The sequence below is a fragment of the Python bivittatus genome, unplaced genomic scaffold (genome assembly GCF_059951505.1).
Source record: "Python bivittatus isolate LINGU-HERP-01145 unplaced genomic scaffold, Pbiv_v1 ctg000000_np1212, whole genome shotgun sequence".
Classification (NCBI taxonomy): Eukaryota; Metazoa; Chordata; class Lepidosauria; order Squamata; family Pythonidae; genus Python; species Python bivittatus.
The window spans coordinates 1,134,850-1,162,266 of record NW_028277028.1 but is presented as its reverse complement, the minus strand read 5'-3'; the positions used below and the strand labels follow the sequence as shown (position 1 = coordinate 1,162,266).

The following is a 27,417-nucleotide window of genomic DNA, read 5'->3' as shown; positions in this document are numbered from 1 at the left end:
TTATTTTCTCCTTGTCTTCTTCTTTCAGGAGCAACTTCAATACATTAACTTTCAGTAGTTTAAGACCTTCTTTTTGTAGATCCAAAATAATGTCATTATTAGACTGATCCAAGTTCTGTTTACTTTTAAAGAATTAATTTTTTAAACCTGCCAAACAGTGCCCCACAAGTTGAATCTTTATTATTTTCCCCTTGTCGTCTTTCAGGAACCACTTCAATAAGTGCCCTTTATCTCTCAGTGATTTATAATGTTCTTTTTGTAAATCCAAAACAGTATCATTGTTAGACTGATCCAAAGTAACTGTAAGTCCAAAATAAGATTCTTTTTCTTTAAAGTCCAGTAAAATATCCATATCTCTTTCTTCCTCTATACTTCCTCCATATCTTTATTATCTATATTATTCTCCAAGATACCCAACTTCTGTTTGACTTGTCTCACATCAGCAGCCTCGTTTAATTTAGCATCGAGTTTCTTGTTCAAATTATCAAATTTATCCTCCAGGGATTGAATTATTTTTTCTGCAAAGTTTTGAAACATCATCTTGAAACACTCATCTCTGCAGTTTGCTCTCTTAATAGCCATGGTCAATAGTGCTATCTAGTGTCAGAAATACAAATTACATTCTGTCCAAAGTAAACAGTGAAAGGAAGAAAGTCCCTTTATCTTATTTAAAATTCCTCCCCAGTCAGCACCAATTAAGTAAGAAAACAAAGCAGAATTCACACATTCCCATATCCGCATTCCAATATCACAAACCCAAGTGCAGATTCACCAAAAAAAAAAAAAAGAATTCCTTTTCTCATTACTTAAAATCCAATAAAAAATCCAAGCCTTTGCCTTTTTTTTTTGCTGAATATACAAAACTATTTATCCTAATCAAAAAAAGAAAGTAAAATCTTTCCATAGAGCACCTATAGTAGCCAAAAGAAAAAAATACACTGTAACTAAACAAAGCCTCTCTTTAACTATGTAGAAGTAAAAAAGAAAAAAAAGTGATTTTAGAAATGATGAGGTCAGCACAAGTGTCCAGTTTTTTGTTTGTCTGTTTTTGGCTTCTTTGCATCTTGGAACTTGATGGTAACCCTGCCCCCCAGCTGATCACTCACCAGTTGATCCCGAAAGTCTCCATTTCGAGGTCTTCTGGCTGTGAAAAGTTGTCCAGAGGTCGTATGGGACAATTTCTAGGATTCTCCTTGGATTCAGAGAATTCTTCAGGCTCCAGGAAGCCTACCTGAGCCTAAAAAGTCTTTGAAGATGACTCTCCGCTTGAAAAGGAGAGCCTAGTGCATGGCCATTTCTCACTGGAAGTCGAAAATTCAAAAGATTAACAAACTTTAAAACACCACTGTAGGTGGACAGTATATACAAGACAAAGTGACAGCTGAACATGTCCATTCTCACCTCTTCGGGGTTTGGCCAAGGGAAGTATCATCCTATTAAGTCCCCAGTGGATAATGATTGAATGAATACTTTAGAACTCAAAAAAACCCACTTTTAACTATCTTTTATAGTATATATTTACAAATATTAGTTATAAGTTATCATGTGGTGTCTTCTATTCTGCATGATGATATTCGACTCGTGGTACAAAGTACCAGTCTTTCCTACTTGTACTGTACATCACTACACTACATCACTACTTGTAAATGATTTAAAACAATAATGATACAGATGTCTGAAGATATGCTTTTAAGTCTCACAGACCAGATAATTGGTGACTTCTCTCAAATTGCTGACCCACATCTATGGAGGAGTTAATTATATTTGGAAATATAATTAAATATTACATTGTTCACACATTGGAGGGAATATTAAGGGAATGGGAATGGGAATTCTCTACTAAATCAGTAAAATAATGTGTAATGATTTATCATAGAGAATTGGATAAATTACTTTTCTTAATTTACTTAAGGCAGTTTTCTTACTTAAAATCTAAGTCCAATTAGAGGATATGCAATTGCTTATTCATCTTTTAGTAAGAGCTAGGAAAGCATTATTGTAAATAACAAAGGACATAATACTATTTAGGGATGCAATAGCTGCTTAAAGAATAGTCTACAGTATACATGATTTAATTAACAAATTTTCTTTAAGAAAAAATAAATCAGGCAATGGTTTATTTAAAAACTGTGAATATTTCTTCTTCATGTATAGGGCATCTTTGGGTGGTCTCCTTACATCATCATATAGGCAACACCAAGAGTCCTTGGCAGCGGAAAGAGAAAGGAGACGTCAGGAGAGAGAGGAGAGGCTGCAAAGAATAGAACGTGAAGAGAGAAACAAATTCAAGTAAGCAACAGTTCTTTAATGGCTTGTTACCTTAATGAATGTGGTAGATTTAAAAAAATATTTCCTGCTTCTGCTAACATCTCCACATTAATTTGTATTTTTCCATCTAAGAAAATTTGGAATTGTGGCATAGAGACTCAAGATTAGTCTTTATAGCCAGATAGGGCAGCCTGAGGTATGCATGTGAGAGAACTAGACATTTACTCATGGATTCTGAACTTGTAAATCCTTTGTTCTGAAGTTCAGTATCCCTGATTATTGTGGTGCTTAGTTGTTTTGCCCAGGAGACAGCATGGGATGTAGGAGAGCACAAATATACAGTTGCAAGAAAAAGTATGTGAACCTTTTGGAATTTCATGGTGTTCTGCATTAATTTGTCATAAAATGTGATCTGACCGTCATCTAAGTCAAGAGTATTGACAAATATAATGCGCCTAAAATAATAACACAAAAACAATTCTGATCCTTCATGTCTTTATTGAGAACAACCATAAAAACCTCATAGTGCTAGTGGAAAAAGTATGTGAACCCTTGAGTTGACCTCAAAAAAGCTAATTGGAGTCAGGTATTAGCATACCTGGAGTCTTGTTAAGAAAATGAGTTTGGAGATGTGGACTAGAGCTATGTTGACTGATAAAAACCACTCAAACTTTTTGAGCCTGCTCCACACAAGAAGAATATGCTTATGTGAGCCATGCCTTGCCAAAAAGAGCTTTCAGAGGATCTATGTTCAAGAATTGTTGATTTACATAAAGCTGGAAAGGGTTACAAAGTGATTTCAAAGACCTTAGAAATTCACCAGTCTACAGTTAGGCAAATGATCTATAAATGGAGACACTTTGGGACTGTGGCTACTCTACCAAGAAGTGGGCACCCAGTCAAAATAACCCCAAGAGCACAACAAAGACTCATCAATGAGGTAAAGAAACAACCCTGAGTGACAGCCAAAGATTTGAAGGCATCATTGGAACTGGCTAACATCTGTGTTTGTGAGTCTACAGTACGTAAAACATTGAACAAGCAAGGTGTCTATGGCAGGACACCACGAAGGAAGCCGCTGCTTACTACAAAGAACATTGCTGCATGCCTGAAGTTTGCAAAAGAGCACATTGACATTCCACAGCAGTATTGGCAAAATGTTTTGTGGACTGATGAAACACGATTGAACTATTTGGAAAGAACATGCAGCACTACATCTGGCGTAAAAAGGGCACTGCATATCATCATGAAAACATCATCCCAACCGTAAAGTATGGTGGAGGGCCTGGCCAGCTTACAGTCATTGAGGGGAAGATGAATTCCCAAGTGTATCAAAAAATTCTTCAGGATAATGTGAGAATGTCTGTACGTCAGCTGGAACTCTGTAGAAGTTGGGTGATGCAACAGGACAATGACCCAAAACACCGGAGCAAGTCCACAACAGAATGGCTTCAGAAAAACAAAATCTGCCTTTTGGAGTGGCCAACTCAGAGCCCAGACCTCAATCCAATAGAGATGCTATGGAATGACTTGAAGAGAGCCATACACATGAGACGTCCAAAGAATATGACAGAGCTAAAGCAGTTCTGCCAGGAAGAATGGGCTAAAATCCCTCCTGAACGATGTGCAGGTCTGATCCACAGCTACAGGAAGCGCCTGGTTGAGGTTATTGCTGCCAAGGGGGGGTCAACCAGTTATTGATTCCAAGGGTTCACTTACTTTTTCCACTAGCATTTTGAATGTTGAATGAGTGTGTTCAATAAAGACATGAAGGATCAGGATTGTTTTTCAGGATTTGTGTTATTATTTTAGGCACATTATATTTGTCAATACTCTTGACTTAGATGACAGTCAGATCACATTTTATGACAAATTAATGCAGAACACCATGAAATTCCAAAAGGTTCACATACTTTTTCTTGAAACTGTATCTTCCAAACTACAAATTGTTCTGTTTATAGAGGACTTGAGACAGCAAGTCACTGCTTGGAATGTTGCTTATTTTGCTGTAGAACTGTGTCTGATTGATTCCAGCGGTTTCAAAAGACTGGGGGTTCCCACGTACAGAGAGACATCCTCAGTTGTGAAGTACCATTTATTCTTATTCCTTACTGCAGGCTCCCAAGGTTGAGAGATCCATAATGGTGTAGTCTCCACCCACCTACCCTTAGTACTGAAATAATTTGAGATATATGTATGTATGTATTCTGACATACTTTCCTTGCTTAAGAAATACATCCAAACATTGCCCTTCTCAGTGTGGAAGAAAACCTAATTCTCTGGATAGAAGAATCTTTCTGTTCAGAGAGACATTCAGTACAGTTTGAAGATACATAAGAACTAGGGTTTAGCATGAATGGTTTCATATGATTCCCCTCCCCCACAAGGAGTTCAGATATATTTGATATAATGTCACTTAGTAACAAATAATAACTGAGTGAAAATCATCACCTTTCATAAGAATAGCTGTGGGTTACTCCACTCTTAGGGTCAAATTCATTGTAATTTTAAATATAATTTTGAATTGCATACTTGTAGCGGGCTCTTAAATCCTTTCTCCCCATATCGTCATACTAAAAAGGGATATTCTCTTCAAAACAACTATTTATTCCAATTTTCAGCAAGAAAATGAAACAACTCCCTTCCCCCCCAAAACCATGCAATCTAGAAGGCCTTTGATGTGCACCAAGGGAACTCCAGGCTGGTCACCTTTGGTTCACAGTGCTGTGCAGCTTAAGTCATCTTCAGGAGCAGACTAAGAGGGGGTTTAAAGCAGAGCGAGATGAAGTAGCATGGTCACTTTGATTCTCTTGTAGAATCAAGGGAATCATGTCATTCCACAAGGCAGTTCCCAGGGATGCCTCATTCAAATCTTCACCAAAGCAAAGCACTCCTTCATAGCCATCTGCTTCCATATTTGATTGTACTACATAACTGAACTGTGATAATTTTTTCTGTCTTCACACACGTTTAAACTAAAATAGGAACAACATTGGCAATAGTGGATATTGTATTGTATTAGTATTAGTATTAGTATTAATAAAAAGTTATATTAGAAAAGAGTTAAAGAGATTTTAGTTTCCACTTCAGAAATTTTAAGAAATTTTATATTTTATTTCTGTCAGTCAAATATACCAAAAGTGTATGATGAATGCTAGACTTCAATTTAACTCATTTATACAGCTACCCCTCATTTAGTGACTACCTCGGTTAGCGACCATTTGCAAATACAACAGTAATAAACAGTAATAAAAAAATTCATTTTCTCACCAACGCACACATTTACAACGAAAGCCTTCAATGTGAAACTAATTAAGGTCTGATCAGTTTCAGGCAGCAGCTGGAGCAGGCCAGTTCTAATCAACTAATTAAGGTCACAGAGCTGAGCTTGTTAACTTGTTGTTAACACTTTTAGGGATGAGCTTGTACTGTGGAGAAAAGCAGCTCAGGAAGAGATAGCTTGTTTAAGCAATCTCTCCACCCTGCAAGGGGGCAAAAGAAGGAAAAAACAGGTCAGACACAGGACACTGTAGGAGAGAACGTGATCTAAATGAGACAGCAGCAACCAGTGACCAGCATCCCCCCTTCTCAATCACATATTCACTTAACGACCATTTTGCTTAATGACAAGCCATTGGAACAGAACATAGTCGCTAAACAAGGAGAGGATGTACTCAAATCATGCTATATTTTCTTATAGAAATTTATCGAAGCTATTTGAATATAGAAATTTATATACAAATTAGAAATTTTTATAGAAATTTATCAAAGCTATTCTTATAGAAATTTATCATTAGCTATTTTTGCTTCATTTGCTTTTCCTTTTTTTCTGATTTCTGTTTCTTTTGTTGCTTAATTTATTCTTCTTTCCTGTTTTTTTTTATTTTACCTGTAACTTTGTGCATCTCTCTTTTTTAGTCGAAATTATCTAGATAAAAGAGAAGAGCTAAAACAAGCAAGAGAAGAGAGGTTTGTACTTAGCCCCTGCTTTTGGCTGCTTTGCATTTCTTAAATCCACTATTAAGAGGTGCATGATTCTGTAAACACACTTCTAACTAAACTTGCAAAAAAGGACATAATGCAGACATGCATACAAAGTCTTATATACAGAGAAGTCAAAAAAAGGAATAGGTAATTACTGAAAACTTGACAAAAATAATATTTGAACTAGTGGGGTCTTCAGTAACTGTTCACCCTCACTGCCATATTTTGTTATACAAGTTATGGATGCAGTGTTGCCTCCCAAAATGTCTATTCATTTGTCTTCTCAACCATGGGTACACAACTTCCATCAGCTCAAAGGCCATTGCACACTATGTTGAGGGCCATATTCCAGAAGTAACACAGCAACTTCCAAAGTGGATTTGATCACTTTTATTTTTTAAAATTCCATTATTATGGTTGGTTGCACAGTCAGCTGGATGTTTAGACTGCATTTGGCATTTTTATCCACCTATTGAGTCCTTCCCAAGGACCTGGGATAGGCAGATGTCGTTGTTTGATGGTGTTAAAAGTATAGTCACAGGATATAAGCTGTTCCAAGTAAATCTGCCTTTTGCAATTGGCTGATGGTGATTTTGTCAATGCTGATGGTGTTCAAGTGGTGCTCCAGATGTTTTGGGATTGCATCTAAGGCGCCTATATTATTATTTTCCTCATAAAACTGCATCTCTTCTCTCTCGATAGTTATGCTTTCTATTATTCTTTTTTTTTTTAAGAAAAAGAAAAAATAGCTGACCATCACTAGCTGGTTCACAGGTTCGCTGGACACAGTGCCAGGGGACATATTTTGTGCTCCTGTTTTAAGCAGAGAGTTGGCTTGAAGTCTGAAAGGAGTTAAGAGACACATTTCTAAGGGCAAACCAGATTCAAAATATTTAAGGAACATTTTCATGATAGAAAATAAAACCAATTTATATGCCGAAATATGCAATATAATGTCTTTAAGAATAATATAAATAAAGTTGTTCTAAGAATTAAAGAACAGTGTTCAATTTTGAAGATTAGCCATTCTGCCAATACTGTATATCTTTAAGGCTATTTTCAGTAGAAGTATAGATTTTGTTTACTTATAAAGAGAAGGTCCAGGACAAATAGTATATTCTGGAAGACCAGTAGACGTGCTTTTAAACCTCTGAAACATCACTATAAACTTTTGAAACTTCAGTGTTTCAAAAGACTGCTGACTTTTCTGTACAAAAAAAGGGACTGCTAGTTGATTTAAGCAGAAAGAGACAGATGAGTGTATTCCAAATGTTTTGCTGGTCCTGATGAGAATGGGTTTCACATGGGTTTATCATTTCTTGGTAGAGAGGGTGGCTAACAGTTAGTGTAGCACAGGAGGCAGGCAGGATGAAGTAGAAGAGGGTTCTGTTACTGTATCTCTGAGCCCCCTCCCACTCCACCCTGCATTCTCCTCTGCCCCATCAAGATGTCTGCTGTCTTGTTTGTTTTGACATGGAAATGCCTGTCTTCCAGAAAACTTCCAGAATACATAACCTGGCTGACAGGTCAGTGGGAGGGGCAGAAGATGATAAGGAAGCAACTCTTTCAATACACCTGCAAGCTTGTTCTTATTCCACTCATTCCCAGAAGAGTCAGAATATTTTTTTAATTGACAGCAGACAATTAACAGACAGGATTTTTTTTAATTGACAGCAGAATAGCACCCTTTCTGAAGATCAGTAGAACTGCATTTACTGAGGCAATTTACTCTACATGACTAAACACTCAGTTTCAAGCATAAATTCCCCCTGCCCCACATGTTATGTCCCCCATCCATGTTAAGTCCCCCACCATGCCACATGTTATGAAAAACAGTGGTAATGCTAGGTGGGAAGGAAAGGAAGCTGGGAAATCTATAAGGACAGGGCCATTTTAATCTTTGAGAACAACACCACATTGTTGCTGAGACACAGTAAAGTTCAGCAATAGGAACAGCACAAATTTATATCAACATCCTTTTCTGCTGACTCAGGGACAGGAGGAATGCACATTAACATGGCCATGAGGAAGAGACCTAAATAGAACTTTTTTTTTTTCTGGTAATTTGTCCTGTGTATAGAATCAGCTAATTTTCTATCTCTCTCTCACTGGCGAAGCAGGCTGTGAGGTCTCTGGAAAGGAAAATAATCACCCAGCTCCTCATTCCTCTTCCATGTAGAGAGAGCATTAGCTTACATAATTAGTCATGTAAAAATTGAAAGAGTAAATTCATATTCTAGTAATGACTTGCATTTTTGGCTGGTGTGGGTCTTCCGGGCTGTGTGGCCGTGTTCTGGAAGTTTTGTTTCCTAACGTTTCTCCAGCATCTGTGACCGGCATCTTCAGAGGGCAGGAGCACAGACAGGAGCAGTTCTCTCTGTGCCCCAACTGCTCCTGTCCGTGCTCCTGCCCTCTGAAGATGCCGGTCACAGATGCTGGTGAAACGTTAGGAAACAAAACTTCCAGAACACGGCCACACAGCCCGGAAGACCCACACCAGCCATCGTATTCTAGCCGTGAAAGCCTTCGACAATACACTTGCATTTTTGTTTTATAAGTATGCAACAGTAGAAAAAAGAAGATACTAGAGCAAACAAAAACTAGTTAATTTTACTATAACTAGGAAAAGAAAAAATAATTGCCCTTCGTGGATGATTCAGTGACTGCTTCCTCCTGGATAAGCAGAGACTATGAGAGAAATGCAAGGCAGTCAGATTCCAAGGAACAAACTCATGAAGTGAATGAATAGGGACAGCAAACAGAAGTTTACCAGGAGAGTTCCACAGGAGTGTTTAAAGGGCAGTCCCTAACTATTTTGTTCCTTGCTACCATGATAAGTATTCACTGTACCACTTCAAGTTAATACTAACAATATTGAAATCCAGAGCCCAGAACTGAGTCTTGCAGCACTTCATTCTATCATCTCTCCATTTTGATGAGGACACATTCATGAGCATTCTTTGAGTATGATTATTGAACCAGCTATATATCCATTTAATTGTCATGCCATCCATGGTTTTAAAAAATGAGATAACAGTCTAACAAGATTTGTTTTAAGAAATCAATACACTTTTCTAGTATTTACCAAATTGTTTTTAAAGTGCCTATGGATTAATCTCTTCATGATCTGTTGTTAAATCTACATAGGCATGATATGAGGTTAACTTGCCTATAGTTCCCTGGATTATTTTTCTTTTCCTCTTTGCAGACAGTAAAATTGAAAAATCAGTATCCATTAGCTTCTAGCTGTGGCAAAGCACAGATACTCTAGGTGGAGCAATACACCCATTGTGCACATCCTTGATCTAGGGAAAACATGCAGGCCATGCTCCAACACTGCTCTAAACTAGGGAGAGGAAAATAGGGTTGATTTTAGAAGAAAATTGCTCTAAGTATCCAATCACAGATTTCCTGCATAATAACTAATTCGTGCTAAAATGAACATTGTTCCACTGAATTTTTTTTTTCTGCAGTCATTCATGTTTTCAGCAAGTATATCTGCAAAAAAAAAGTTTTTGCCTGTTTTAGCTTCCATAACTGAAAGCATTAATGTCTTTAGGAAAAAAATTGTGTTACTGAAGCAACATTGTCAGAAAGAGGAAATTATGTGCAGTGCTCACGTGTTGAGCTCTCTCCATTTATAATGCATGAAGAAACTAATGAGTTGGTGTTTAGATTTAAGAGATTGGCTTGAATCCAATTCCTGATACAGGGATATTAACGTACAGGTAGGCCTCGGGTTATAGCAACCATTGAAAGTTACAAGGATGTTGAACGAGGGGGGCTTAAAATTGGTCCGTGAAGTTGCAGCTGTTGCAGCATCCCCATGGTCACATGATTGCAATTCGGGCGCTTGGTAACTGTCTCACAATTATGACCATTGCAGCGTCCCACGGTCACATGATCACCACTTATGACCTTCCCTACCAGCTTCCCACAAGCAAAATCAATGGGGTGTGCTACATGATAGCTGGTGTGCTACATGATAGCAGCTTCCAGACTATCTTCATTTTTTATATATATTTTTCCTTTGAGAGCACTGGTTAGATTGTATTTGGGGTACAGTATGGGCACTGGTTAGATTGTATTTGGAGTACTGTTTCCATTTCTGGGCACAAGAGTAAGGTCATGGAGAACCTGGAGTGAGATCAAGGAAGAGCTGAAACCAAGCTCTGTCAGGAATGGTTAAAAGAGCTATGCATGTGTAGTTTGTAAAACACTAATGTATTTAGATAACATACTATCTAAAAGGATGTCATGAGCATGAAAAAGCTGTTCTCTGTTGAAACCAAGAGCAGGAGAAGGACCAACAGACTGAACTTAAAATAATACTGATTCAAGCTAAAACTTAGGAGGAGGCTTATGATGGTAAAAGTGGTTAAGCAGTGGAACAGAGTTGACTAGAACAGTGGTGCACACTTCCTAGCTGGAGGTTTGCAAATGGGATTGTTACTCCTGTTCTGAACAGGCAATTGGACCAGGCATCTATAAGGTCCTTCCAGCTCATACATTCTTGTGATTCACTCTGTGATGGTAGCACATGTAGGAGTCTGTCTTGTTTTTATACTCACAAGAGCAAAATTAAATCAAGGTGGTTATTCTTTTTTAAGGACAGACTTCCCCGTTTTGCAATTGAATCCTAGTTCTGTGTATGCTCTCTTTCACAGAGAACCCTTCTTTTCACCCCCAAAAGCTACTGCAGATCTGTTGTGTGTCCTTGTTACTTAAGATTGAGGCATACTTCTGTGTAGTGGTTGTGTGCATGAAAATATAAGCACTATAGTTTCCTGAGTTTAGTTTCATTTTTACAAAATTCCTGAACTTAATGAATGCTTCATGTGCAAAGCATCATCTGACAGAAGATTTGCATGATATGTGTATGCAGGATTCACTAATTTGTCTTCAGTCTCTGCCAAGGGTAGATGTACTAGTGCAGGTACATTGGATATCACTGCTTGTTCTCATTTCTCACATATAGTTTCACTCCCAAAAGAACATTCTCATTGTATCTTTGCATGATTTGCTTATAATGATTTGAAAGGTGATATGTTGTGACACAAAAACAGGGCATAGGTTCTTCTGAGAAAAGTACAGTTTACATTTTAAAGTTAAGCTCTTTGAGAATTAAAAGTGAGATAGGTGTCTAATTTTAGAGGCTTCTAATTTTAATTTGGGAGGAAAATTATCAGCGTTATCAGAGTTTTAGACAACACTGTACTGTTGCATAGAAATATGTCTTTATTTTGCCATATTGCATGTTAGTTTGACAAGTATATAGCAATGAGACATTGGAAGTAGTACACATTGCCTGGGATGTGGGAAATTAGTTTTGATTTGCCTTTTTTTAGAAATTCATGACTGAATAAGGCAGAATCAGGAGTCTACTTTTACATCTGTATTCATGTATGTACCCATGTTCAAATAACGGTGGATAAGTTAATGGACATCTGGAAGAGGCACATTTTTCAAATCATTTTGGTCACAACATATATGGAATTGTATAGAGAATATGATTGGTAGCTGGTCTTAATAAACAGTTAGTGAATCTTGCCTGCCTAAAATGCAAAACAGATGTATCTTTGTTCTTTTCAATTGACTTTGATGAATAAACTATATGTGACATCATATCCAAGCTATTGGATATCTTGAGTCCGGCAGAGAAGTCTTTTAATGTTTTTTAAAAGTTTCCATTCTAGGCACTGAAGAGAACAAAGTGATTCCAGTGCACTGCTCTTAGAACAAATAGTAGCAGGTTCAGAGACTCAGACTGTTTTTAGTCCAAACATTTATAAGTTGTATTATTTAGAGCTTTCTTCTCTGAGCAGTATGCTTTTTTCCCCTCTCTCTTCAGTAAAACTGGGACTAGAAATTTGGAAGCATTTTTCTAAGTGAAGACGAAGATATTTTTCTTCATTTAAGTTGTTTTGAGAGGCAATATAAACAAATCTGAGCAACATTCTATTATTGGTTTTTTTAAAAACATTTTGGGTTTCCACATCTCCCCCCCCATCCCCTCCAACCCCTGGAAGATTAACCCAGCAGCCCATTTTGCTGTGTATTTCATGTGTCAAGAAGTCATACATTTCCTTATGGCTGTTTCATTTATAAACAAGTATCAGCTGCACTTTTTTCTTCTTTACGGAATCCCTTTGGAATTTAACTTTCAGATATAAATACTTGGAAAAATTGGCAGCTGAAGAATATGAAAAGGAGCTGAGAAGTCGAAATTTATGTAGGGACAGGAGTGACTTATCCTTGAATTTGGGTGGTTCTCCAGTCCCAACTGCTACCGTTCCCAAATGTACCACCCCAGGTTTAACATATTCTCCTGAGAAACCATCGGCTTGTGTGACTTCTTGCAAAAGACCCCAAACTCCAGAAGGTAAGTGCTTGTAAATAATTATTGTAGTTATAGTAGATAAAATTTTACAGACTATATGGTGCTCCATGTTATGAAAGTGTGATAATTGTTGTTGAAACGTAGGCTTAGAAATTAGAAATCTAATATCTTAGAAATTAGATTGAATTTAGAATCATGGAGAATAAGGCTATAAATGGGTACTCCAGTATTAGAGGCAGTATTCCTTTGAATGGCAGTTGCTTGGAAACATAAAAAAGGGTGTGATATTATGTTTATGTTGGCCATAAAGGAACTGAATGCTAGACTAAATAGGCCTGCCTGTGATTTGATTCAGGTTTTGGTACGACTCTTGCATATTATGTTTAACAACCTCAAAACACTAAAGACATGCAATCTAGCTGAGATTAAACATTTAACATTCCATTGGCTTCTCATCTTTCTATTACCTTTCTCCCAATTTGAAAGAGCTCTCCACATTAAAATCCAGTGTGGAATTTCAAAAGCAACTTGTCAACAATACACATGGCTCCTAGCAGGATGGATTGTTAGTTAAAAATCCTCCAGGTTTTCTGGCCTTATGGCTGTAATAAAGTGATTTGATTTGATTTGATTTGATAAATCCTCCAGGCCCCCATAGAGTCTGGTGGTTCAGAGGATTGTGCTAATTCAGAAATTAAAAATAATTAATTTTGCCCAGGTTATACCCAGAAAAGCAATATCTTCTGTAGGTCTTGATGCAGAGGATAAATCAATAATTCTTATATATTCCCGGAAGACTTGTAAGGGACTCTCTATACTCACAGGAGCCATGCATATTGAATAACAAGCTGCTTTTGAAATTCTGGGATTTTGAAATTCTCGGAAATTACAAAATTGCTTTTGAAAACTTTCAGAACAGAATGGGGTGGCGTGAAGATGAGAAATCTGGGTGTATACATTCAAAATTCACTTGCCTGAATTTTAATTTGTATTACATTTAAATTATTGTTAGGTACCATGTAGATGTTAAAATGAAAACAAAATGTTAGTATATACAGTATGTGTACAAAATAGATTGGTTTTTGTTTCAAGAATCTCTGAAAGAAGTGTGGCTATCATATGCCAAGACTGGCTGTTCAGTTTAATGGAGAGAGAAGAAAACAGAAAAGAACTATTTTTTGTAAAAATCATAACTTTAGTTAAATGTTAAAGACTTGAGTTAATCGGCTAGGAAAGAAAGAAAGGATAACCTATAGGCCAAGTTATATCCTTGTTTTAAGTTTAGCTGGTATCATTGACAAGTTTTGCATCTGCTTAAATATTTCCTCTTTGGGAGTGCTGAATTTTAGTTGAATTTTCTTTGATTAGTGTCTTGGAGCTTAATTAAAATATGTTCATGCACTATATATTTATGCTACTTCTATATTCAATGTCTTCCTTAGGGAGAGAAAATCCATACAGTTAGAGTTGACAAATACTTTTAAGTATGGTAGATGCTCAAGACCAGTTTTCACTCGCCTGTTCTATGGATTGATGGTATATGACTTGATGGTATATATGACTTAGGTTTCTTGTCTTTAATGACTATTATTGCTTCAAACATGCTGTTAGCCCAACTGTCAGTTGAAGGAAGAATGGATGTATGCTTTCTTTGCATATGCCAATGTGAAGCTTTATTTTAGTTTGCAAAGATTTCCAACGAAGACTGTATCTGTAAATTCACTTCTGGTTAGAAATATTTGGAATGGCAGTCATTCAAATTCAATTTTAGGCATTACAATCCATTTTCCCTAAAATTAGAATTTTTCAAAACTCTTGTGTGGAAAATAGCTATCTCTTTTATCACTGGTTTAGCATATGTCTCTGGGAATTATCCTAAACACTACCTTATAAAATGGAGCATTTTATTAAGTATTGCAGTAGATTTGTAACAGGTACAGAGCCAGACTCTTAATGACTGAAGGATTAATTTCTATCAACCTACAGTAAGTGTCTCAGGATTTACCAGAGAAATGCATCACAGTAATTAGCAAGTATGCAGTATTATGGAACTTTGCAAATAGATTGTACTTACAATCAGATATCACTGGAAGTTGACTGAGATTGACTACAATATATTTTCTGCACTAAGAGAAAGATAAATATCTCAAATTTAAATGTGATCACCAGCCACAAAATATAGATGAACAAGCAGCTGTTAAGAAGCACTTAGAGCACTTGTTGAATATGATTTGCCTAACAGCAGTATCATACAACCCAGATTTTACTATCTTGCTAACAAAGAACCCTGGGGAATGCTTCTCAAATGCTTTGTTTGAAAAGGATATACCATATTCATGGAATTTTCAACCAATATCTGAAAAGATAGACTATTTGTCTGGCATGACTTATTCCTAACATTATGTGTCCTACAAATCAGTGCAACTCTTAAATCTGTTTTTAGAATTTTGGTCAATAGAGATATTAGTTTATTTGGTCTGTAATTTGCTGAATCTGCTTTTCTCTCATTTTAGAATCTTCACACTTCAGACACTTTGCCTATTGCCCAAGAATTCTCACAAATTACAGGCAACTAAAAAAGGACCACTTGTTTTTTTGCAGTTTTCAATTCTTTCCATAACTTACTTTTCCTGACATAATTTGAACACATTCAAATATATTCTCTTCTGTACTTCCTGGCAATATATCTTTCTCTTCATCCTTGACAGATGCATGTTTTAAGCTTCCACTCACCAGAGAGCTTCCTGTGTAGCTCTCACCAGCTTCTTTCGATGTCCTCCGTTTTTTTTTTTTTCCCCCTCATGAGAATAGCTGCCAATTGTGCCTTCAGAATTTTTATTTTATAGGCTTTTGGTCTTTGTTGAACTTTTTTTTTCTTGCAGAATTTCTACCCATGTGATTGTTCCCAACTTACCTCTAGGAATGCTAATCTTAAAAAGCATTACTTACGAGGAATATGGACAACTAAGGTCATACTTTCAAATCTTTATTATAATCATAGACCAGCATATACTGAATAAAATAACTTCGAAAACAAAAAGTAAAATTAGCACCTGTGTAAAAAACTGTTATTGGCCATTTTTGGGTGGAGTTTACACATAATGTAACAAAATTTTGCTATATTTAAAGAGATAGAATTATCTCAATCATATAACAGATCAAGTAAATAGAAATTATTGGAATGCCCTGGAAAAGTAATCAGCTGGTGATGAATGTCCCTAAAAAACTGGCAGTAAAGGAGAATATGGACAATAGTTTTTATCGCGCCTATGCCACAGGGACAATACTGTGCTTCAGGAGTTGTCTTATATCTCCCTGCAACTAAGCTCAGTTTTCACCACTCTTGGATCATGAAATACAAGTTGGCATGATCTCTTCCAACATTCCTGCCCCTTCAACTGACCATAAATAACTCTAAGGCAGCAAATCCTTTTGCTTCTTCCTCTTTATTCTGAAAGATAAAGTTATCATGAAAGCAACTCAAAAATGTATCTTATGTTATATTTTTAGCTGCTTAGTCCTTTGGCAGATATCAGAATAGTTGATTCTCCATTACTACTGTGGCTGATGACAGCCAGTTTGATGTAGTGTAAGGCACCAGACTAGAAACCAGGAGACCATAAGGTGTAGTAGTCCCACCTTAGGCACAAAGCCAGCTGGGTTACTTTGGGCGAGTCATTCTCTTTCAGAAAAAATCCAATGGCAAACCACTTTTAAAAATGTTGCCAAGAAAACTATCAGGACTGACTCAAAGACACAACCCCCCCCACCCCCCCTAGGAATTCTTCTTATTTTTATTATACCATTTATGCAACGACCTTTTCATATCCACTATCTTTCTCTCTCTCCTCTCTGATTTTTCACATTAATGAGTGATGAAACCAGCATTTATGCCCCCAATGCTATAACAGGTTTTGTGAGATGGGCAGCTGTATAAGTATGATTAAATAAATAAATAAATTTTCCTATATGGGGATTCATATTTTTTGAAAATCTGTTCAGCACTTCTTCTGAATGTACTATTTGTTCTTACATGAATCTGGACCATAGTTAAATCTGGGTAGGTTATACATCACATTTTGAATAATTAGGTAGGGGTAGAAAATCACAATAAAAAGTTGGTTCTGTCACCCTCACAGGGGAGTCCCCTAGTATCACCATGCATCTCTTAATACTGAGGTTTTTATTAAATTTATGCCACTGAGCTTCAGGTGGTCAGGATAACCCTACATGGGAACACCTAGTGTCTACTATATTAATTCCAGAGAAACAATATGTCTCCTAATTCTCTCAGCTGTTTGTGTCATTTTCTTATATCATGTTGCATTGTATTTTCTGCCAAAATTGCACATTTCTAGACAGATCACAAACCTAAGTCATGAAACAGTAAAACCATGAAATCACATATTAATATCCATTAAAAACAATACAAAATTATAATAGCATCTACTGAAACAGATGTCAGGCAAATCACAGCTGCTCATCTCTAAAGACTTGCTGAGACAGCCATGTTTTAACCATGTATTTCACTTCTTGTCCCTTCTTTTTTCCTTTTCTTTGGAAACCTCCTCCTCCTTTGTTATAGTCTCTGTGCATTCATATCTAGCTGTTGTACACCTTTACAGAACAAGTTCCAAAATGTTCTAAAGCTGGGAGATGTTGAAAGGAAACCCCACACTATGCGCTCTTCTCCCAAGCAGTGACTCCTGACAGTTTCCCCTGTTCCTTCCTTGCCGTCACTATAGCAGCATCTCAGAGTTTATTTTCCTGTGGTTTTGTTTACTTATTTGATATTTACATGTGGAATATTCTCATTTAGTTTGTGAGTTTTGAATCTACCACTTTTGTCTGGTTTTCATGTAAGTCCTGTGGAACTTAAAGACCAGTTTTCAAAGAGCAAAATTTGTGGTGATAAAGGTAGCAAATGTCCCCTAACTATTGGATGCTTATTATAATTTGTTTCGATATAATTTCATTTTTTAAAAAAAGAAAAAAGGCCTGCAATTCCATGAACAATTCCATGAAGTTTTACTAAATTGTTCAAAAGTTATTGTTCCTCTCTTGTTGCAAAAAAGAAAAGACAGATAATGCGCATGTCAGCACTAATAAATATAAGTATAAATATATCCTTCCAATATTGTATACATAGTCAAGGGGTGTAAGCCCTCGACTTACAACCACAATAGGGACTGGAAAATTCATCATTAAGTGGTGTAGTCATTAAGCAAGGCATCACGTGACCACACCCGATTTTACAACATTTTTTGCAGCACTCATTAAGCAAATCACATGGTTCCCCATTGATTTTGCTTGTTGGAAGCCAGCTGAGAAGGTTGCAAATGGCGATCACATGAACTCAGGACACTGCAACCATTGTAAATACATGCCAGTTGCCAAGTGCCAATGGGGACGCTGCAATGGTCATAAGTGCAAGGACCAGTTATAAATAACTTTTTCAACACCATCGTAACTTTGAACAGTCGCTAAATGAATGGTCATAAGTCAAGGACTGCCTGTAATAATTTTGGCTGTTCCCCATGTCTAAAAGATACAGTGACACTTTGATATATTCCAAGCACTGGGTTTACAACCTGGGAGAAAATATGTTTCCATTATCCTCAATACTGCGGATTTCAGTCCCAAATGTGATTGTAAGATAAGTTCAGACAATATGGGTTAAATATTCCAATTCCTGAAATGAATTGAATTGAAATGAATTGAACAGAAGAAGTATGAATTGAACCATCGCTTATTAAACATTTTCTGAGTTGTATTCAGAATAGCATTTTATTTATTAACTTCTGTTTTTAGCTTTAAAAAAAAACCCTAATTTCACATTATTTTATTCAGCCTTCAAGGAACGTGTTGGAACTCATTGTGTCCAAGATTGTATAAATAATTAATATCAGTTCAACAATTTCTTCTTCCTCTTCTGGCTTAGGAGTAGTTTACTGTTTTAGGAGCCTGAATTGATTCCTCCAAACCTTTTAAAAACATGGACTTTCAAAAGAGGCAATAGTGTAAATATCTCAAATATAAGGTTTTCATGGGTTAACCATCTGGAATATCAAATCAAATAATACTTATTGTTATGATCAATGATCACTGATTCAACCTGAAATAAAACCACGTTGTAACCAAATCTCTGAAATCATATCAAGTCTCTATTAAAATAAAAAACTCTACCATTTTCTCTTCTAGCTGCTTAATTAAATCTTTATAATTCAAGATACATTGGAAAGATGCATTTAAATTATTATCAGAAAGAACCGTATGAGTGTAAAGTATACAGTATTTATGTTTAGGATTGCTACAGTGCAAAATCTTCATTCAATTAAATTCACACATATAAAACCAAGAGTATAATTTGGATGGGGAGGGTGTTACAATATAAACAGTGATCCAGATTTTGATTCAGAACCTCTCCATCCCTTCAAGTGACTTAAAACAGCAGGGTATTTGTTCTAGAGAATCTGTCATTTGACCATATTAATTCAATAGGTGCTAGCCATTGATCTCTCAATCTAATATTAGATATGTAAAAAACAACCTTCTATTTCTTCTTCAGCAGCTAAGTTAGCAAATATACTGATTAAAATAAACTCTTACTTATTTGGAAGAAGTATTTACATAATCTCCCAAACCCAAGCTTTCCATTAAAGGTATTTATCTCTGGTTAGTCTCTATAGAAAAGCAATTTTATTTCCCATTTTACTTTAACTTAGACAATACTTCACTACACTTAGAAAAGTGACCTCGATTCCATAACCTTCCATGTTTCAGAAATGCCATGAGAAATAATTAAAATTAGAAACAGAACAATAGAAAAGGTATATATATTGAAAAGAAATGAGAAAAGTCATATTTTAGAGCCAGTGTAATTGTAGTAGTTAAAGTGTTAAACTAGGAATGGGGAGACCGGAGCTCTAGTTCATCCTCAGCCACAGAAGTTCACTGAGTGACTTTCAGCCAATCACTCTCTCAGCTCAGCCTACCTCAAAGGATTGTTTTATGGGGAAAAACAAGAGGAAGAAGCACTGTGTATGCTGCCTTGAGCTCTTACTATAAAAGGCAGGATAGAAATTTAATAAATAAATAATCCATCTTGGAATATGGTCCTGGAGTAGGGAATATAGCCAATCCAGCCCTTTCTTGTGAAAATAAAAAATAAAACAACAAATAAACAATAAAAACATTATGAAAGTAAACATAAAATTTGTACTTCCTGATCTTTAATAGGTCAGACTCATTGCAAGTATGCTTGACACTTCCTGTCGATGATGATGATGATGATGATTTATTACACAAACCAACAAGGGGTAAAAGGATGACTAGATTTGTTTTTTGTTTTTGTTTTTTTGATATATTGAAATACATCTTCATAAATTCAGATCCAAAAAACAGGTGCAAGTTTTGGAATGAACCATAGCTATTTTAAAAAGAATCTGCAGTTTTTAATCTTTTCCTTGTAGTTCCAAGGACAAGTACATAGAACAAACAAATGCCTATTTAGGAACTACAGATAAAAATGTTGGCACTCTGGAGCTGAAAGAGGCACAATGACAAAACATGGAAAACTTTCAACCCTCCAAAGAGATTTCAGTCAGAACTTAAAGCAATAAGGAGTATTTTTGCCTCCATTATGAAAGGATGTCTGGATATTATCCAGTATTTTAAAAACAAGGATGACTAAACTCGTGATAAAATATTTAAAATTCTTCTCACAAGCCATGAGTTTCACAGTACCAAACACCTTTCTATGTTGTTGAAACTCCTTAGAGTGATCTGGGGGAAAAACAAAATGCAGAAGTGAGGCCTACTCTTTGCAATAAACTATTTTTCACGGAAAATCTGAAAAACTTCACAATATATAGCCAAAGCTTATCACAATATAAAAAGAAGAAACACTCTCTCAGAACCTAGCTGATAATTTTCTAGCACAGCTAATATTGCACATATTATGACTTCCATAAAAGAATAGGCTGATCCTTTTCCACATGTTCTGGAATTCCTTGTATATGTACATTGAACCAAGGAGGCTGAGATTCTTAGAATGTTACTTAGTTGTGAATGATCTTTTTCACTTTCAGTAAATCAGTTTATAGAAGTATCGGTAGACTTCTTTCAGTCTTCCAAGTGCAGCCACATTCAATCTTGTATTTGCAGTGTTATCCATTATTTTAATAACTATTATGACCTCCGGCATCTCCATAAAAACAAAGATAACAGCCTTCTCATTAACTCACTCATTATGGAAGGAGAGTAACTTTATTAGATAACATCCAAGGATTTAACAAGCACATTCTTTGTCAGCAAAGAGATTATCAGTGGTTTCTGATTCCGACATTGTCAATTAAGAGTAGCTGATAAACAATTGTTAGGATAATATTTCAGAGAAGCAAAGCACACCAATCCCATCAAAATACAGTGCCATCTTGATTCAAAGATACTAGCACTGCGGGGAAGCAAGTTCTTGTGTCTGATCTAGTGATGAGGAATCTCAGAATCTGGTGTTTCAGTTATGACCATCTTTGTATTAAAAAATGGGGGTGGGAGATCATTCTTTTAGGGCATGTTGCCTTTCCAAAATACAAAGTCTTTCCAATGTCAAATACAATTTAAACTTCTGTCCAGTCTACATTATAACTTCATTTCTTGTCTGGATCTGAACCAGTCCAAAAGGAAATAGCAATTTAAGCTATAGCATCTCATTAACCATTTAATCCTGAGCTTTTTTTTAATTTCACTATCCATCTTCTCTAGAAACTCCGTGCAAATTTTGTAGCTCTGTTTCTTCAAAGAATTTCTGTTCTCCCCACTGTAGTCCTGTCTGCCTAAGAAATGTAAACAAAGGAGCATAAATCCAAGATCAAAGGTCTACAAGGCACTTTTTATAAAGGGAAGAAAACAAGAACTGTCAACTTCTGGTACAGGGTTTGAAAAATCAGAGACTCTGCCATAAATCTGAAGGTCTACACATAGAGCATAATCACAGAATAGACGAAAGTCCAGTAATCCAGGTTAATGAGGCAAAGTTCTGGGCACAAGTATAAGGAGAATTTTAAATAGGCAGTGCCTCCACGTTTGATTACCTGCTACCCAGAGCTTTAATGTAGTTGTGGTGGAGGAGGAGAGGGAGGGGGAGGCCAGTAATGATTCCAAAGATGCTATTTTCACTGGCTTGCGGCACGTGGAATTGTTGTAAGAAATTGTTAAAGAAATTGATTCTGTACCTGATTCCCTGACACAGTCTGAAATTTGTGACAAGTGAACCCTTGGTTTCAGGCTGTGAGATAAGGAGAGACAAAGTTGGATGTTACAACTTTATTGTATTCCAGGAAATTGTACCCATAATAGACAATTAAGACTGAACAGAAATAGATTGAATAAAATTTATATAGTCACATCTCAAATCATTCATCCAGACAATCTTTTTTGAGGAGGAGACTTGGATTTATTTTTTTCTCCAACCTTTATAGTATTTATCATGGATACTTGTTTAGAATAGTCCACTTCACATTTGTTAGATGCAGAGGGGGGGGAAATGTTTCAGGATGTCTCTGCTCTGCAGGTCTCTCTCTAAACACACACATGCACAATAATTTATATATATATATATATATATATATATATATATACACACACATACATACATACATACACATACATACATACACATACATACATACATACATACCTGCATACCTACAAGAATATCCACTCACAACACACACACATGCGTGCACGCGCACACACGCACACACACATACACAAAGAATTGAATACTGTGCAGCCATTCCTCTTTAATTGTTCCCCCATCTCATTCACCAACTGGCAAAAAAGTTGCTGGATAAAGTTTGGCCTTCTTTATTCTTGCTTATCAGTAGGAATATCAGTATCAGTAGGAATATCAGTAGGGAGATCAGTAGATCTCCCACTAGATCTATGTTTGGTATTTGTAAGATCAATATTCCCATATCTGAAAAACAAAAATTAGAAGAAGCATCCTGTGCCAGTAAAGTATCTGGTCCTTCTGGTAGCTGTAGCAAAAGTGGCCACAAAGGCACACAACCTCTGGCTGGACAGGAGGAGGAAGCCCTGCAACAAGCCAATGGGAACCCAACAGATAGCGGGCCTCCAAAATTTCCTTTTCCACGACACCTAGAATGTCTGCATGGGAGACCTTCTGCTGGTATAGAATGGAGAACATTTCTCTCATACCAGAACACCTTAGTTCAACTTCAACTGTCATAGCAGCAGGCTGGCAACAAGGTGGAGATTCAGTTGTGAGGACAAGTCCCCAGCAAGCTGTAAGTGGGGCATCTTCATGCCACAGCAACCAGGATGTGTAGATAAGCCCTAGATCTCTTATTTCCTTTTGGTTGGCTCTACCATTTTGTTTCTCTTGGAATGTCCCCTCTCATTTTGTTGTTGGAGCTATTATTTTCTTCTACACTTGACGTTTGCACTGATTTGGCATTGGCATCACAGGGTTGTGTTCTGACAATATTGCCATCCAGAGAAGGTGAATCATTTTTTTTTCTATCTTGTCTTCAGTACAGCTCTGATTGCAAAACTTCTATTGTACAATTGGTGAAGTTGGAACTAGATCTTTTCCTATTCACAGGAACTGTTGCCTTCCTCTGCTGGAATTTGGAGTTCTCTGGGAGATTTCATAGGCAACATAATAGATTGAATCTTAGTCTTTCTAGTCAGTTTCATGGTCTCCTTTAAAGCTTCCCACCTTAATTTTCCTTGCCTGTGTAACCAGTGAACAACAAACTCTTGCCTCACCTTGACACCCAGGTTTTGGGCTCAAGGGAGTTAACTTTGTCTCACGCTCATATAGAGATTTTACACTGTAACCTGCCACCATAGTCGCAACTTTTCGACAAATGCCAGGTTGCAAAGCTGTAATGCCATGCCATTATCACCACAGCTTTCAACAAAAATTTATGTGCAGAAAGAGTAAGGTGCTAATGACCTGGTAGTTTTCTTCTTGTACCAAAAACTCAGCAGGAATAAAGACACAATGAATAATGGCACAAGCAACCTGAAAATTAGTAAAGGGAAACAATGTCTTGTGGGTGTCCTCAAGAAGCAAAAAGGCCCGGCTGGAAATGGATGTAATATTTTCAGTATGGTCTGGAATTCTTTCTGGGATGAGTTAATTTGAAACAGGATAAAATTCTGTTTCATCCAAAAAAGTTCATAATTTGAATTTCCCCCAATGAGCATCTGACACCTACTGTTCATTAGCGGTGTTTAACCTTTGAATATGAAGGTTTCCTTCAACTTTGATGGTTACTGGTGATTGAATGATAGATCTATTATTCATTAATCTGTTAGTGTTTTTAAAAAGCGCTCAGTTCTGAGACTATGCATAATATTAAATGGTTCTACCTATATACAAGTAGTATTGAGCCTTGATTAAGAAAATTCCATTTGAGAAGTTTAAACAAATAAATGAAAGTGATGTAAGGGTTGCCCCGTTCGACAGAGAAACTCTCGTGACACGTGTGGTTCACAAAAGAGGTTTACTCATGCGTAACGTAGCAGTCACAAGCAAAGCCAGGACTGGCTTGGTACAATTGCATCACTCGTTATATTCCCCCCTTCCTGCGCTTTTTTCCACCCCGCGATCACGTTACCGCTGCGGATTATCGGCCCCCCAATAATCCCTCTTGATTGTCCATGATGGCAGGTTCGGTCAGGGTCCATTGTCCTTGATTGGCAGTCCCCTCCGGCTTGGGTTGGTCCTCCCCCATTACGTGCAAGCCCGAGGGTTCTGTGCTGCGCGTCGATCTTGTTTCGCTGCCTGCGGCCCCGTTCATTGTTGGCTCGCGCCGTTATCAGTGTATAGTTAAAGCTTCCGCTGCGGTTTTCCTGTTTGGCTGGGCGCAGGTGGCCCATTAATTAGCGGCGCTTTCAGTTCCTCTTTTCCTCGCTAGCTACCGCCGGTGGAGTTCGCGTGGTCTCGCCGCGAGCTTCCCCGAGGCCCCGTGCTGACCAAACCTGACATACCGCCCCCCTGAAGACAACTCCCCCCCCGACTTTATTTCGGTTTCCCGGGGTATTTATTGTAAAAGTCCCGCACTAGGTCCGGCGCTCTTATGTGGGTTTTGCTTACCCATTCGCTGTGGGACTTGGGAAAATGTTTCCATTGCACTAGGAGCTGGACCTGCCCCTTGTGCCTCCTGGCGTCCAGTATCTGGTTGATCTCGAAATGCTGCTCCCCACCGACCATGATGGGTGGTGGCACCCCCTCTGCCTTTTGCCAGGCGTTCCCCGGCTGGTGCAGCTTTAGCAGGCTGCAATGGAACACCGGGTGGATCTTCCCGAGGCTTTTCGGGAGCGTCAGCCTGACGGTTACTGGATTGATGACCTCTGCAATGGGGAACGGCCCCACAAACCTCGGGCTGAGTTTTTTCGATGTCTGGTGCGTCTTTAGGTTTTTGGTTGACAAATACACCTGGTCCCCCACTTTCCACTGCCCCTCGGGGAGTCTCTTGCGGTCCGTGTGTTTTTTGTAATTGGCTTTGGCTCTTTGCAATGCCGCGTGCGCCGCTCGCCGGGTGGCGTCGATTTGGGCGAACCAGGCGTCCAGGGAGTTGATTTGGGATTCCGGCTGAGGCAACTCCGGCATGGGTACGAAGTCTCTCCCGGTGGCTACTTTGAATGGAGAAAAGCCGGTACTCTTGTGGACGGCGTTATTGTATGCTACTTCCGCGAATGGCAGTAGCTCCACCCAATCGTCCTGTTGGTGCCCCACGGTGCACCGCAGGTACTGTTCGAGCCCCCCGTTCAGGCGTTCCGTGGCTCCGTCCGTCTGCGGATGCGCCGCGGAGGAGAGGGCTTGCTTCGTCCCCACCCGCTTCAGGAACTCCCTCCAAAACCACACGATGAAGTTGCCACCCCGATCGCTGACGACCCGTCGGGGCGCGCCATGCAGCCGGTAAATATGTTGCACGAACAGCCGCGCCAACCTCTCTGCCGTGGGGACTCGCCGGCATGCTACAAAGTGCGCTTCTTTGGAGAATAAGTCCGTAACCACCCAAATGGCGGTCTTCCCCTTACTCTCCGGGAGCTGTACTATGAAGTCCATGGCGATCTCTTGCCATGGGCCGTCGGGCTCCGCTACCGACTGGAGTAACCCCGTAGGCTTGCCTTTGGCCCCTTTCGCCGTCGCGCACACCGGGCAACCCCCCGAGTATGCCTCCACGTCCTTCCGGAGCGTTGGCCACCAGAACTGCCGCCGAATTAAGTGGAGCGTCTTCACGAAGCAGTAATGCCCCGCGTTCCGGCTGTCGTGGGCTCTTTCCATGACCTCCCGTCGGCACCCCTCGGGCACATACAACTTCCCTTCGTGCCACCACAAACCCTCTTGGCTGGTTAGCACTTCTCGGTTTTGCTTGAGCCAAGTGTCCCGCTCCGCCGCCTCCGCGAACCCTTGCTTTACCTCAGGCGCCGCATCCCGTCGCTCCCCCTTGGTCTGGCTCCGGGTCACCGCCTTTGCAGCCAGCCTGCTGGCAGGGATGATGGAGTCCACGATCTCCTTTCGTAGGCTGGCGTGCTGGGGCATGCGAGACAACCCATCTGCTAGGAAGTTGTGCTTCCCAGGGATGTGTTTTAGGGTGAACCTGAACCTCCCAAAGTATTGGGACCACCACGCCTGTTTGGGGGATAGCTTACGCGGGGCCTTCAGGGCCTCGAGGTTCTTGTGGTCCGTCCACACCTCGAATGGTTCAGCTGCCCCCTCCAATAGATGCCTCCACGTGGCTAGCGCCCACTTGACGGCGTACGCCTCTTTCTCCCACACCATCCACCTTCTCTCTGTCTCTGTGAATTTGCGGGAGGCGTAGGCGCATGGGTGGATGGCCCCCTCCAGGCTGGGCTGGAGCAGGACCGCCCCCGTTGCCACGTCTGACGCATCTACTTGGATGATAAACCGCCGATCTGGGTCGGGATGGCGCAGGATCGGCTCCACTGTGAACCGCCGTTTTAGCTCCTCAAATGCCCCCTGGCATTCTGCAGTCCACGCAACTGTCATGCTGGGCTTGGGGGGTTTTCCAGTGCCCTTGGTTTTTAGCAAGTCTGTCAGGGGAAGGGCGATTTGGATGAAGTTCGGGATAAACTGTCTGTAGAAGTTCGCAAACCCCAAGAAGCTTTGAAGTTGCCTCCGGGTTCGCGGCGCTTCCCAGCCCAGAACATCCTTTACTTTCGCCGGGTCCATCTCAATTCCCCGACTGGATATCCGGTAGCCGAGGTAGTCCAGCTGCTCCCGATGAAACTCGCATTTTGATAGCTTTGCGTACAGCTGCGCCTTCAGCAGTCTCTGGAGCACCGTGCGGACCAGGCTCACGTGCTCCGCCAGGGTTTCGGTGTAGATGAGGATGTCGTCCAGGTAGACCAGGACGCCCCGGTAGAGTAGGTCGTGCAACACCTCGTTTATTACCTGTATAAATGCCCCGGGGCCCCTTTTAATCCGAACGGCATCACGGAAAACTGGTAGCTTCCGAGCGGCGTGTTGAATGCCGTTTTCCACTCATCTTTTGCGCGGATCCTGACCCTAAAGTAAGCTTCGCGCAAGTCCAGTTTCGTGAACACCCTCCCCTTAGATAGGTGCGACATTAAGTCCTTCATCAGGGGGAGGGGGTATTTGTACTCGGTGCTGATTGCGTTCAGCCCCCGGTAGTCCGCGCACATCCGGAGCGAGCCATCCTTCTTCTCCCGGAATAGTACCGGGGCCGCTAATGGTGACTTCGCGGGTTGGATGAATCCCCGCGCTAGGTTCTTGTCTATGAACTCCCGCAGAGCCCCCATCT

At 39.1% G+C, this 27,417-nt stretch overlaps 1 protein-coding gene across 10 annotated transcripts in view; it reads left to right on the top strand.

Annotated features, from left to right (window-relative positions):
- Positions 1 to 27,417, top strand: part of FHOD3 (formin homology 2 domain containing 3) — a 330,045-nt gene that overhangs the window by 224,682 nt on the left and 77,946 nt on the right. For 8 of the 10 annotated variants that reach the window (XR_015794612.1, XM_088132890.1, XM_088132801.1 and 5 more), the window contains 3 exons: positions 2,155 to 2,289; positions 6,187 to 6,237; positions 12,420 to 12,634. Coding sequence is in view for 9 of the 10 variants with exons in the window: in XM_088132890.1 (XP_087989016.1) it covers positions 2,155 to 2,289; positions 6,187 to 6,237; positions 12,420 to 12,634 (401 nt within the window). In the remaining variant the exon portion in view is untranslated. The remainder of the gene's footprint in view (positions 1 to 2,154; positions 2,290 to 6,186; positions 6,238 to 12,419; positions 12,635 to 27,417) is intronic. The other 2 variants (XM_088133068.1, XM_088132739.1) reach the window with 1 other exon arrangement.